The sequence below is a fragment of the Staurois parvus genome, unplaced genomic scaffold, assembly GCF_062004578.1.
Source record: "Staurois parvus isolate SC_StPar_1 unplaced genomic scaffold, SC_StPar_1.0 ptg000827l, whole genome shotgun sequence".
NCBI classification, from domain to species: Eukaryota; Metazoa; Chordata; class Amphibia; order Anura; family Ranidae; genus Staurois; species Staurois parvus.
The window spans coordinates 5,271,211-5,284,202 of NW_028318623.1; the positions used below are offsets into that span (position 1 = coordinate 5,271,211).

Sequence of the window (12,992 nt, forward strand, 5' to 3'; positions counted from 1 at the left end):
CCATTTATCTACATGGGCTGGACGGGAAGTGGTTAATATATATATTTTTTAATCACTTTTATTGCGGTCACAAGGAATGTAAACATCCCTGTATGACAACAATAAGCAGTGATAGGTACTCTTTATGGAGAGATCTGGGGTCTATTAGACCCCAGATGTCACCTCTGCCCTTAAAAGCATCTGATCACACCAAGATGTGATCAGATGCTTTTCCAATTTAAAAATGGTGCTGCTTATATCCAGTGAAACCGGAAGGGACAAAAGACTCATCACTCTCAGTTACGGTTTCCTATACCACAGAGCAGGGGCGGACTGACCATTTGGAAACTCGGGCACTGCCCTTGGGCCCGGGGTCAGTAGGGGGCCCCATGAGATGCCCCTGATACCTATTTCATAGGCTTTTTTGAGTTTGGGCAAGGACACAGGGGCCCCATGATCCCTATTGCCCGGGGGCCCCATGAGTTGTCAGTCCGCCCCTGCCACAGAGACGACATTCCGGTCTCTGATCACCTTTATGGAACTGCTGGTTTTCGGTGCGGGGCTCCCCGCTGGGACAGGAGAGCCAGGAGAGGCACCGGAAGGCGGCAGGGGGGGGGACCCCCTCCGTCACCTGTAAAAGCAATCCAGCGTCTAACTAAGCCACTAGGATAGCTTTTACAAAAAAAGAGAATCACCCACAGTAAAAACAATACTGGGGTGATGCCGGCAGGGGTGGACTGACAACTCATGGGGCCCCTGGGCAATAGAGGATCATGGGGCCCCTGTGTCCTTGCCCAAACTAAACAAAGCCTATGAAAAAGGTACCAGGGGCATCTCATGGGGCCCCCTACTGACCCCGGGCCCTCAGGTAGTGCCCGAGTTTCCAAATGGTCATTCCGCCCCTGGATGCCGGTATGATGCATCATTCCGGTATACCACTTGAAACTGCCGACATACATGAATGTTAAGTGGACTTCAAGTTGTTAAAAGGATTTAAAGCTGATGTTTTATATATTTTTTGTTACATAGTTACATAGTTAGTCTGGCTGAAAAAAGACAAAAAGTCCATCTAGTTCAACCATAGATTGTGAATTGATGTCATATTTCAGGTATATAATGTAGAGCCGGGTTACACAACCAAGGTTCCTTCAGAGATTGGTAGGGGTTCCTTGAGCAATGAGCAATTTCTGCTTCTCAGATAAGCTCCCGCTGATGCCACTTTCTGTCTATAAGAGGGTAATTCTTCCCAATGACCATCGCACTAACGTATCCTGAGTTGTAGATAGACATGTGCACGCCGGAAATGTTTGTTTCATTTCGGATGCATTCGTTTCTTAGAGATCCACTATTGCATCATATGAGGTCATGTGATGACGATGCATTTGTTAAATTCATTATCATATTTACGGGTTAGTTGAAAATCGTTACTATGTCCATCCAGAGATTAGTATACGGTACATCTGAATCCTCAAAAATGAAATTTGCATATAAAAAAGGAATAGAAACGAAACGCACATGTCTAGTTGTAGATACAGTAATTTTTAGAAAGAGTTCCCTGCGACCGGAAAGTTATTTCAAGGGTTCCTCTGTGTTGAAAAGGTTGAGAAAGGCTGAACTAATACATTGGTTCCATTGGGATGACATCACATGATGCGATAGTAGTTCAGGCCCATGGAGAATTGAATTCAATTTTTGAATTTGTTCGATAAATCAAATTTGGATGATGAATGGATCCGAACTCCATTAGATTCATTAATTCGGATGCATATGACACCTGTCGACTTCGTTCAATCAGCTCATGCCATTTCTCTTGGTGGGTTGGACTAGCGACCAAAAATATTGAATCTGTATATTGTATATAAAGCAATCTTGCAGAAAAACTGCAACATTTATTGAATCCGCCCAGACCAACGAATATACCAAACAAATGCCGTAGATCCGAAACAAATTCTGAAAACGAATCGGTTCAATGTAACGAATGGGATGAAACCAAAATCAATGATCAAATGCATCTGAAACTAAATGAAATGGAATTTTCTGGCATGTACATGTCTACTAAGGACTATGGGGGAGATTTACGGAAACTGAAGCACTCCAAATCTGCCGCAGCTGTGCATGGTAGGATCTGGCCGTATGGGCAGATATTCATTTGGGACCTTTTTAACCGCTATGTGGATACTGTTGCCCTTTATTACCACTCATGTTGACATATGAGTTTGTGGAGAAAGTTTTCTTTTGGTAGTGTTATGTAATGATTATAATTGCTTAATGTGTTGCAAATATATGCATCTTGTATCTATCTTTCAGCTATGATACTGAATTTTTTTGTCTTCAACTCCTCTGGGGTCCTGAGGAAGCAAACAGCGAAACGTGTCGAGCTCTGGAGTACTTTTGATGTCATGATATACAATGCTGTGAAATATTGGGCTGATTAGCCAAAATACTGTTTTTATGGTTGGAAGATATGTTTCAATAAATCAATATGATGTTGTCTACTTTCTGTACCAGTAATGTCCCATTTGGTTTTTATGGTTCTTTATATGATATATGAGGGATAAGGTACGTTTGCAGTCTGATTTATATAATTGTGCATGGTAGTCAATACGCTTCTAACTTCAGCTTGTTCAGTTAAAGTGTTACTAAACCCAGGACCCTGCATTCACTATATCTGGTCTCCCCGGACCCTGCATTCACTATATCTGGTCTCCCCGGACCCTGCATTCACTATATCTGGTCTCTCCGGACCCTGCATTCACTATATCTGGTCTCCCCGGGCCCTGAATGCACTATATCTGGTCTCCCCGGACCCTGCATTCACTATATCTTGTCTCCCCGGACCCTGCATTCACTATATCTGGTCTCCTGGACCCTGCATTCACTATATCTGGTCTACCCAGGACCCTGCATTCACTATATCTGATCTCCCCAGACCCTGCATTCACTATATCTGATCTCCCCGGACCCTGCATTCACTATATCCGGTCTCCCACAGTACACACAACACGGAAATGCAAATATTTTAGTAAATATAAACTGCTAAATACCTTTTCTCATCAGCAGAACCTCTGACCTCTGTCTGGACAGTGCTGATTGGCCCTGTGCTGATCACATGCACTCTCCCAAGAAAAAAAAACACCTCTCTAGTGACACACACCAAACTAAGAGTGTGCAGAGTGACTTCACAGGATATGTCCTATCAGGAGATAAGAGGGGGACACTGGAAGAAGGGGAGGACCAAAGAAATCAGGATCAAACAGCCTTTTTATACAATGCAGAGGATTAACCCCTTAGGTTTCACAGTGAGTATAGCAAGCATGCTTTACTGCATATACAGACTGATTGTACTGTTGTGGGTTTAGTAACACTTTAAGCTTTGACAATAAAACCTGGAAGCTGATTGGTTTCTATGCAATTTTGCACTCTCCAGCTTTAGTGTATAAACCCCTATGTATCATTTGGTTCAATAATGCAAAGTTTACATAACTCAATATTTCCTATTTATATGACAAAAATACAGTATATCTAAACAATGATACATTGCATGAGAAGTGTCCATCCAGAACAGAGATGTCTAATGAATATCTCCAAATACTCACTCCTCCTCGTCTTTGGCAGTTTGATTTTTTCGCTGCTGTCGGCAGATCAGGATCACGGTGGCCACCACAGCTATGCCCACGATGGCGGCAATGATCCCTCCAATTATACCGCCGGTGGCTCCAGCTCCAATGTTGTTTGGCTTTTCTGCAGGGAAAGAGATAAAGAAAATAATGACTGGAAATGATGAATAAAGGCAGCTTTATTCAGTGAGAGCAGTCTTGTACGTGTTTGTGACTTGTAATACATTGTAGATGTTACAAGGTATCAGTTTTGGTTGCTATCCACCCTATAGCAGATTTACAGCTATAGGACATGCATGCCCACTAAAGCGGAAGTGCAAAATCACAAAAACACAAAACAACTGTCAGTCTCCCTAGGTCTGGAGCACCATGCAAGATCCCACTCACAAAGAAATGATCGGTCTAAAAAAAATCGAATGGTAGATGAATTGCAACACTGAGAGACAGAATAGCAACAAAAAATTCAAAAGAAATGCATGTCTAACAAATGATGCACTGATCTGCATGTTCATGAGGGAAATAAGTATTTGATCCCCTTCACAAAATATGACTTAGTACTTGGTGGCAAATCCCTTGTTGGCAATCACAGAGGTCAGACGTTTCCTGTAGTTGGCCACCAGGTTTGTACACATCTCAGGAGGGATTTTGGTCCACTCCTCTTGGCAGATCCTCTCCAATTCATTAAGGTCTGGTGGCTGATGTTTGGCAACTTGAACTTTCAACTCCCTCCACAGGGAGACTGACAGTTGTTTTGTGTTTCATCCATTTGCGAATGATTGCAGCAACTGTTGTCATCCTTCTCACCAAGCTGCTTGGCGATAGTTTGGTAGACAAGTCCAGCCTTGTGTAGATCTACAATCTTGTCCCTGACATCCTTGGACAGCTCTTTGGTCTTTGCCATGGTGGAGAGTTTGGAATCTGATTGTTTGATTGCTCCTGTGGACAGGTGTCTTTTATACAGGTAACAAAATGAGATTAGCAGCACTCCCTTTAAGAGACTGCTTCTAATCTCAGCTTGTTACCTGTATGAAAGACACCTGGTAGCCAGAAATCCTGCTGAATGATAGAGGATCGAATACTTATTTCCCTCATGAACTACAGGAAACGTCTGACCTCTGTGATTGCCAACAAGGGATTTGCCACCAAGTAGTAAGTCATGTTTTGTGAAGGGGATCAAATACCTATTTCCCGCATGAACATGCAAATCAGTCATCATTTGTTAGACATGCATTTCTTTTGAATTTTTTGTTGCTATTCTGTCTCTCAGTGTTACAATTCACCTACCATTCGATTTTTAGACTGATCATTTCTTTGTGAGTGGGCAAACATTCAAAATCAGCAGGGGATCAAATACTTATTTCCTTCACTGTACAGACTGATTTTACTGTTGTGGGTTTAGTAACACTTTAATTGGCTCCTGTCTAAATTGTCCCTAGTATGTGTATGTATGAATGTGAGTTAGGGACCTTAAATTTTACGCTCCTTGAGAGCAAGGACTGATGTGAATGTACAATATATATGTAAATTGACGGCACTATATACAGTGGGGATCGAAAGTTTGGGCACCCCAGCTAAAAATTTGTATTAATGTGCTTAAAGAAGCCAAGGAAAGATGGAAAAATCTCCAAAAGGCATCAAATTACAGATTAGACATTCTTATAATATGTCAACAAAAGTTAGATTTTATTTCCATCATTTACACTTTCAAAATAACAGAAAACAAAAAAATGGCGTCTGCAAAAGTTTGGGCACCCTGCAGAGTTAATATCTTGTACTGCCCCCTTTGGCAAGTATCACAGCTTGTAAACACTTTTTGTAGGCAGCCAAGAGTCTTTCAGTTCTTGTTTGAGGTATCATTGCCCATTCTTCCTTACAAAAGTCTTCCAGTTCTTTGAGATTTCTGGGCTGTCTGTCACGCACTGCTCTTTTAAGGTCTATCCATAGATTTTCAATTATGTTGAGGTCAGGAGATTGTGAAGGCCATGGCAAAACCTTCAGTTTACGCCCCTTGATGTAATCACCGTAGATTTCGAGGTGTGTTTAGGATCATTATCCATTTGTAGAAGCCATCCTCTCTTCAACTTCAGCTTTTGCACAGATGGCATCAAGTTACCATCCAAAATTTGCTGAAATTTTATTGAATCCATTTTTCCTTCTACTCGTGAGATGTTCCCTGTGCCACTGGCTGCAACACAACCCCAAAGCATGATTGATCCAACCCCATGCTTAACAGTTGGACAGAGGTTCTTTTCATTAAATTCTGTGCCCCTTCTTCTCCAAACGTACCTTTGCTCATTCCGGCCAAAAAGTTCAATTTTAACCTCATCGGTCCACAGAACTTGTTCCCAAAATGCATCAGGCTTGTCTATATGTTCATTTGCAAAGTTCAAACGATGATTTTTGTGGTGAGGACGTAGAAGAGGTTTTCTTCTGGTGACTCTTCCATGAAGACCATATTTGTACAAGTATCTCTTTATAGTGGAATAGTGTACCACAACTCCAGTGTCTGCCAGATCTTTCTGGAGGGATCGTGCAGTCAAACGTGGGTTTTGAATTGTTTTTCTCACAATCCTGCGAGCTGTTCTTTCTGATATTTTTCTTGGTCTTCCAGATCTTGCTTTAACTTCCACTGTTCCTGATGACTGCCATTTCTTAATTACATTCCGAACAGAGGCTACTGACATCTGAAAACGCTTTTCTATCTTCTTATAGCCTTCTCCAGCTTTGTGAGCGTCAACTATTTTCAGTTTCAGTTTTCTAGACAACTGCTTAGAAGAACCCATGGTGCTGATTGTTGGGGCAAGGTCAGATGAGTCTGGGCATTTAATACCTTTGAGCTTGACATCACCTGGTCTTACCAGACGATGATTGAGAACAATCCATGACACTGGCAGGTCTCAGCTTTGCAAAGGGGGCAGTGCATGCTATAAATTCTGCAGGGTGCCCAAACTTTTGCAGACGCCATTTTTTTGTTTTCTGTTATTTTGAAAGTGTAAACGATGGAAATAAAATCTAACTTTTGTTGACATATTATAAGAATGTCTAATCTGTAATTTGATGCCTTTTGGAGATTTTTCCATCTTTCCTTGGCTTCTTTAAGCACATTAATACAAATTTTTAGCTGGGGTGCCCAAACTTTCGATCCCCACTGTAAGTACCTATAATAAATAGATAAAATAAATAATGTGATCCATTTTTGTTTGACATTAAACTTAAAATGAGCAAGTGAGCAACATGTGTTTTGTGTTCTCCTCTTGATACCGATAATGCAACATCTTTGTCACACCTTGCCCCCAGATCACCGGTAATCCTGTAACATTATTTTTGGTGAATTTTGGGCAGCACAGTGGCTAAATGGTTAGCACTTCTGCCTGGCAGTACTCGGGTCGTTGGTTCGAATCCCAACCACGGCACCTTCTGCCTGGCGTTTGCATGTTCTCCCTGTGCCTGCATGGGTTTCCTCCGGGTACTCTGGTTTCCTCTCACACTCCAAAGACATGCTGGTAGGTTAATTGGATCCTGTCTAAATTGGCCCTTGTATATGAATGTGAGTTAGGGACTTTAGATTGTACGCCCCTTGAGGGTTAGGGACTGATGTGAATGTACAATATATATATGTAAAGCGCTGCGTAAAGTGACGGCGCTATATAAGTACCCATAATAAATAAATAAATAAATTTGGAGTAGGGTGTAAGGTCTTTATAATTTTTTATGTCCATCTTGGAATATTCCCCAAGGATCTGCTAATGTGTCAACCAACTAAAGGGTTGTCACCTTCTAAAGACTGTATTCTATTGACAGATGCATATCCTCCAATCACTGTCACTAAATGAGTCCTTGCATCTGTCCACTGTCCCCTCCTGTCTCTTCTCCCTCCCATGGTCAGTCACTCTGTTTATTTGCTCTGCACTCACATGGAACAGGTCCAGAGAGCAGATCTGGAAAAATAAACAAACACTTTGCCAATGTATGACTTGTAAACACACAAGACTGACCCCCAAGAATCTGAAAAAAACAGAAAGGACATGGAAAATAAACAATGCATTCAGTGAAAGCTGGAGGGGGGCAGCTCAGGTCACTGCTGGTATCTGACACTGTTCATGGAAAGGAAAAATAGTACATTTGGCTATACACTGTCAGATTTTCAAACAAAAAACAAAAAAAAGGTACAGAAATGAATAAGAAAATTCTTGGTACATTTGATGGCTTGATGAATGTCGTTTGAAGGAAGTTCAAAATTTTGTATGCTTTTAACATTCTGATTTTGGAATGAATGGAATTTCCAAATTGAAAAGCACACACATACTCCTAAGGAAGCCATGGACGAGGCGAAAACTGAATGAAAATTCTTACGATTGTTTGTTCTTCGCATCATTAGCGTGCCAGCTGTGATATGCTATTTTTGTGCCGCAATCGAAAGTGCTGATCTAACACGTTGGATTTTTTTAAAAGAAAAACAAAACAAATAATGGCACAATCCTATACTCTATTTTTATTTTTCAAGCAACAGATCTTCGGTTTTTACTTGGTCTATGGCCGGCTTGACTGATTTCTAACTCTTGCCAAACGCCCCTATAACGTTTGACAGGCGTTAGGCATTTTTAACGCTCCTCAAACACTCCCCAAATGCTCCCCAAACGCCCTATGAGCATTTTTGAGCCGTTTTCCAAGCGTTAAAACCATACCACAAACGCCTATAATGAAGGTTAATGGTATTAACGCCCCACAAACGCCTGCCAGGCGTTTGAGGAGCATCACCATAGACTTGAATGGGAGGCTTCAACTCCTCCTGACTCGACATGAGGCGTCAAATTTTGCCGCGACGTGACACTAACACTTCAGTGTGAACAGCATTGTGTGCTGCCATGTGTAGAATTTTCATAGGCGGTTGAGGAGTGTTAAAACGCTTCCCAAACGCCTGTCTAAATGTCCACTAACAAAGCTAGTGTGAAGTTTCACCCAGAAGTGGAAACTTTGCTTGTTTGCCTCCTCCCCCCACTCCAATGCCATATTTGGCACTTTTTGGGGGGAACGGATACCTGGTTTTGACAGGTACCCACTCCCACTTCTAGGTCAGCTGGAAGTTGCCCCCCCCCTTCCTCCTGCAGTCGTCTGGGACACTTCACAGGTTGCAGACAGCCAGACCAATCAGAATGTGCAACGCGACTCGCGCATGCGCAGTGGGCACCAAGCTGTGAAGCCGCAAGCTGTCACAGCCTGGTGCCCACAGTTGAGATGCTGGTGCCGAGGAGAGAAGTGACGGTGCGGGTGAGCACATCGCTGGACCCCGGGACAGTTGAGCGTGTGTTTATTAAAAGTCAGCAGCTACAGTTTTTGAAGCTTCTGACTTTTAACAAACACAAAAATGACTGGAACTCCACTTTAAGCTGTCCATTGATGGAATGAATGTCAGCCAGTTCAGCGGAAACCGGCCAAGATTCAATCCATCCATGGGGAGATTTTTTGCATATGATCACCTCCGATAGATATAGCCGCCAGTAGTGCCCATTGTGTTCTGCTAGCATGGAAGGCTACCCACTGGCAGAACATAATAGTGCTGTGGGAGGGATTCCGCCATCACCACTGACTGTGTTGATGGGGGAATCAAGTAATTTTATTTCCTTCCACCCATGGCGCATAATATTTGGGCTGCTTTATAAATTCGCAAAAAAAATTCCATCCAGCAATTTCAAATTCTCTCATCACTGCAGTTGAAAACAGATACAGATCTGAACCCACTAACAATTAGAAAATATAATGAACGTTATTAAAAAAAGAGAATTTGAACTAAAGCCAGCTTAATGGTGATAAAAAGTTGGCCAGAGACCTGTTCAATTCAGACTGGATAAATTCACACCTATGGCTTGCTATACAAATTCAATATTGTAGTGCTACATCAGGTTCGCTCAGAACCCAAAAGCTAGTGGAGATGATTAGAGTAAGGATGTCTACTTCAGTGATTTCCAACTTCCATGATCATTGACCAGGTATGGCTGAAGCTAAACCAAAGTAACTACGTAAAAATATATCATGCCTGGGATTCTTCTTTAACCTCCCTAGCGGTTTGATTCTTTCCGATTGTTTGTGCTGAAAGCGGTACCATTTTTTGCATGGAAATATGTAGTTTTTTATTGTAGGCTGTAATTTTTAGGAATAACTCACTGAAATCTGTCTGAACAAGAGTCTATTAAACATCCCGGGTATGATAAAATTTGAAACATGAAATCATAAATTATAATTTAATAAATAATCATAAAAAATAATAATATAATAATAATAAATTTAATTCAATAATATAATCAAACCAAAAACACTGAAATTTGAAATAGAGCACCAAGTTCGCAGATCGCTGAGCAAAGTCGCAAAATCGTTTTCAGTGTCTGATGACGAATTTCCCCCACGAATCATTATCACTCAATTCTGCAAGTGGTTCTGATTTACTATCGCTGTTCTCTAGCCGGTCTAAAACCGCTTTTGACGTAAAGGGACGCTTTTTGGACGCCATGGACTTTTCTAAGTTTCCAGGCAGAAAGAACAGTCATAATGCAGGCAGGGCGCCGGACAAAGCACTCGGGACAAAATGTATGTGAAATGCATTGAAACAGCAATGACAGCAAAAATGACATTTTTTAAAAATTTCAAATTTGCCACCGGTTCTGGCACCCGTACGTCCCGACGTCACAGGGACTGGAACACGGAAGCCGGATGCCGGCATCGGCCGGAGGAGATGGCCAGGGATGCTGCAGGGGACACACCGCGAAGGACAAGGTAAGTGTTACAGGGACTCCCTGAGCAACGCCGCATGGTAAGCCGAGTGTAGCTCGGGGTTACCGCTCTTGGTATTTAAATTTTACCCCGAGCTACACTCAGGAAAACCGCTAAGGAGGTTAAGGAAAAAGCTCTAAAGGTTGTCATGTGTATCCCTCCTTGACTAACCTGACACTTCTGATTGCATTCTGGGTCAGTGACTCCCTAAGTATTGAACAAAAGTTTAATATATCAGCAGTGATGTTTCCCCCTTTAAAAATAGATTGGTGATGGCAGCTCCCATTTTTCTAATTTGACATGTTCCATATAAAAGACATTACCTAGCTATCACTGTACCCCCAAATGAAGCTGGCTTGTCATGGGGGTGTCTTGCTTGCTCCCATTCATTGCATAAGTATGCAATGCTCAGAGAATCAAGCAGGGTTATACATGAAAAACCCTCTTCCAGGGAGGCACAAACCAAATTGCATATCCAACCAGTAATTGAGTTTTGTGCACCCCCCTCCCTTCCATATAAATGTTAGATGTTAATAGTCTGATCTTATTGATCCCAACTGGATAAAGCCGGTATGTCTATGGACAGCAGCACAGGCCTTTAACATTCACGTTTCCAAAATTGTCAGAGGAACCAAAATACATATTTTTTCTCCATATTTCCATGACCAGATTAATTTGCATTGCTCTTGTCCTACTTTTGTAACATGGCCAGTTAAGCTAGCCATCACCAATACCATCTCTTCGCTGATGACACCCAAATCTATCTCTCTACTCCTCACTGGACATGTGCACACTGGAAATTTTCATTTCCTTTCAGATGCATTCGCTCATTGAAGAATTTCATTACTTTATATTAGATCTGTTGAACCGATTCGTTTTCGGAATTTGTTTCCCGTCTTTCATTCGTTTCATATATTCATTGCTCTGGGTGGATTCGCAAACTTTTGCAGTTTTTCTGGAGGATTGCTATATATTCGATATATTATTGAATCAGAAGGATTCAATATTTTTTGGACACTAGTCCAACCCACCAAGAGAAATGGCATGAGCTGATTAGTCATTATCAACTGGCATCATGTGCGTCCAAATTAACAAATGGAATGAAATTCAGATCCATTCTTTTACCAAATCATCAAACAAACTCGAAAATTGAATTCATTTCCCCATGGGCCCAGACTACTATTGCATCATGTGACATCTGAATGAAACAAATGCATTTGTTAATTTTGTTTTAACTTTTTTTTTTTTTTATTATTCATTGACATGCGTTACTTTGTCCTTTCAGCCCCAGGATGTGCCCGAGAACCTCGGCTGTCCTGGATAGAGACCTCCTCATTGCCTGAGACAGCAATGGGAGACATTATCTTCCACTACTGTCAATTACAGCCAGTGTGCCGATGAGGAGACAGAGGGGGTGGGGCCGAGCCAAGCTGTGGCTCCGTGTGTGTGAATGGACACATGGAGCAGTGGCTTGGATGCACGCCTGCTTTGGTGTCCCGTAGCAAGCTGCTTGTTATGGAGGCACCCGACAGAAAGGAGGAGGCAAGAGCGCTGGCAGGGATCCCAAGAAGAGGAAGCTTTAGGCTGCTCTGTGCACAAAGCAGGTAAATATAACGTTTATTTAGAAAAAAAAAAAGAAACTGAACCTTTAGTATCACTTTAACAAAGTCTGTACACATGCATCAAAAGAGGACACTGCAAACTCCAATCTCCCTATCACCCCCTCTGACAATCACCCACCCAGGGGCAGACTGACCATTTTGAAACCCGGGCACTGCCCGAGGGCCCGGGGTCAATAGGGGGCCCCATGAGATGCCCCTGGTACCTGTATCATAGGCTTTTTTGAGTTTGGGCAAGGATACAGGGGCCCCATGATCCCCTATTGCCCAGGGGCCCCATGAGTTGTCAGTCCGCCCCTGCACCCACCTACAGTAAATTAAAGTATTATCTGTCTACGATTAAGAGCAAGAGAAGGAAAAAGCTAGAGTGAGCAAAATAGAGAAGAAGCAAACAAGGGTAGAGATGAAAAAGAAGTGAAAAAAAAGGAGGAAGAAATAACAGGGATCTTCATTGTATTACCACCGAGACGCAGGCAGCACACATCTGTCATTGACAGATTTGCAGTGACAGCTCTGGATAGTCTTTGCCCTTTCTGAAGCCATCTGGTCACACAAATCTCTTTTATATCATTAAAGGAACTTTTTTTCCACACATTTCTGAGTGCTGGTAGAAGCTCTCTTACTTTTATAGAACAGTCCCATTCTTTATCGGATATTCATCTCTATATCTCAGGATGCATGTGATGTGATCAAATCCATACTGGATGAAGGGATGGGGAGACGAAATGTTCCTGACCAAAGCCCAGCTTGAAAAAAGGCATAAGTTCATCTAGTTCAACCAATAGAAAAAAAGAAATACATGGAAGATCTCCATATACACAATACTATACCCACAGTTGATTCAGAGAAAGGCAAAAACCCCCTATAAAGCATAGTCCTGTCTCCAGCGGGAGAAAAAAAAAAAATCCTACCTAATCACTCAGAAGGCAATGAGATTTTCTACACTGATGACACCCAAATGTATATCTCTACCCCTCAGCTCACTCCATTATTTTTTTATTTCAGGCACTTA

At 42.0% G+C, this 12,992-nt stretch overlaps 1 protein-coding gene across 1 annotated transcript in view; it reads right to left on the reverse strand.

Moving 5' to 3' along the window:
- The window catches only part of NECTIN2 (nectin cell adhesion molecule 2), a 166,485-nt gene that overhangs the window by 18,344 nt on the left and 135,149 nt on the right, over window positions 1-12,992 (reverse strand). Inside the window, exon 6 of the mRNA XM_089655204.1 lies at window positions 3,576-3,720. Coding sequence (XP_089511330.1) covers window positions 3,576-3,720 — 145 coding nt within the window. The remainder of the gene's footprint in view (window positions 1-3,575; window positions 3,721-12,992) is intronic.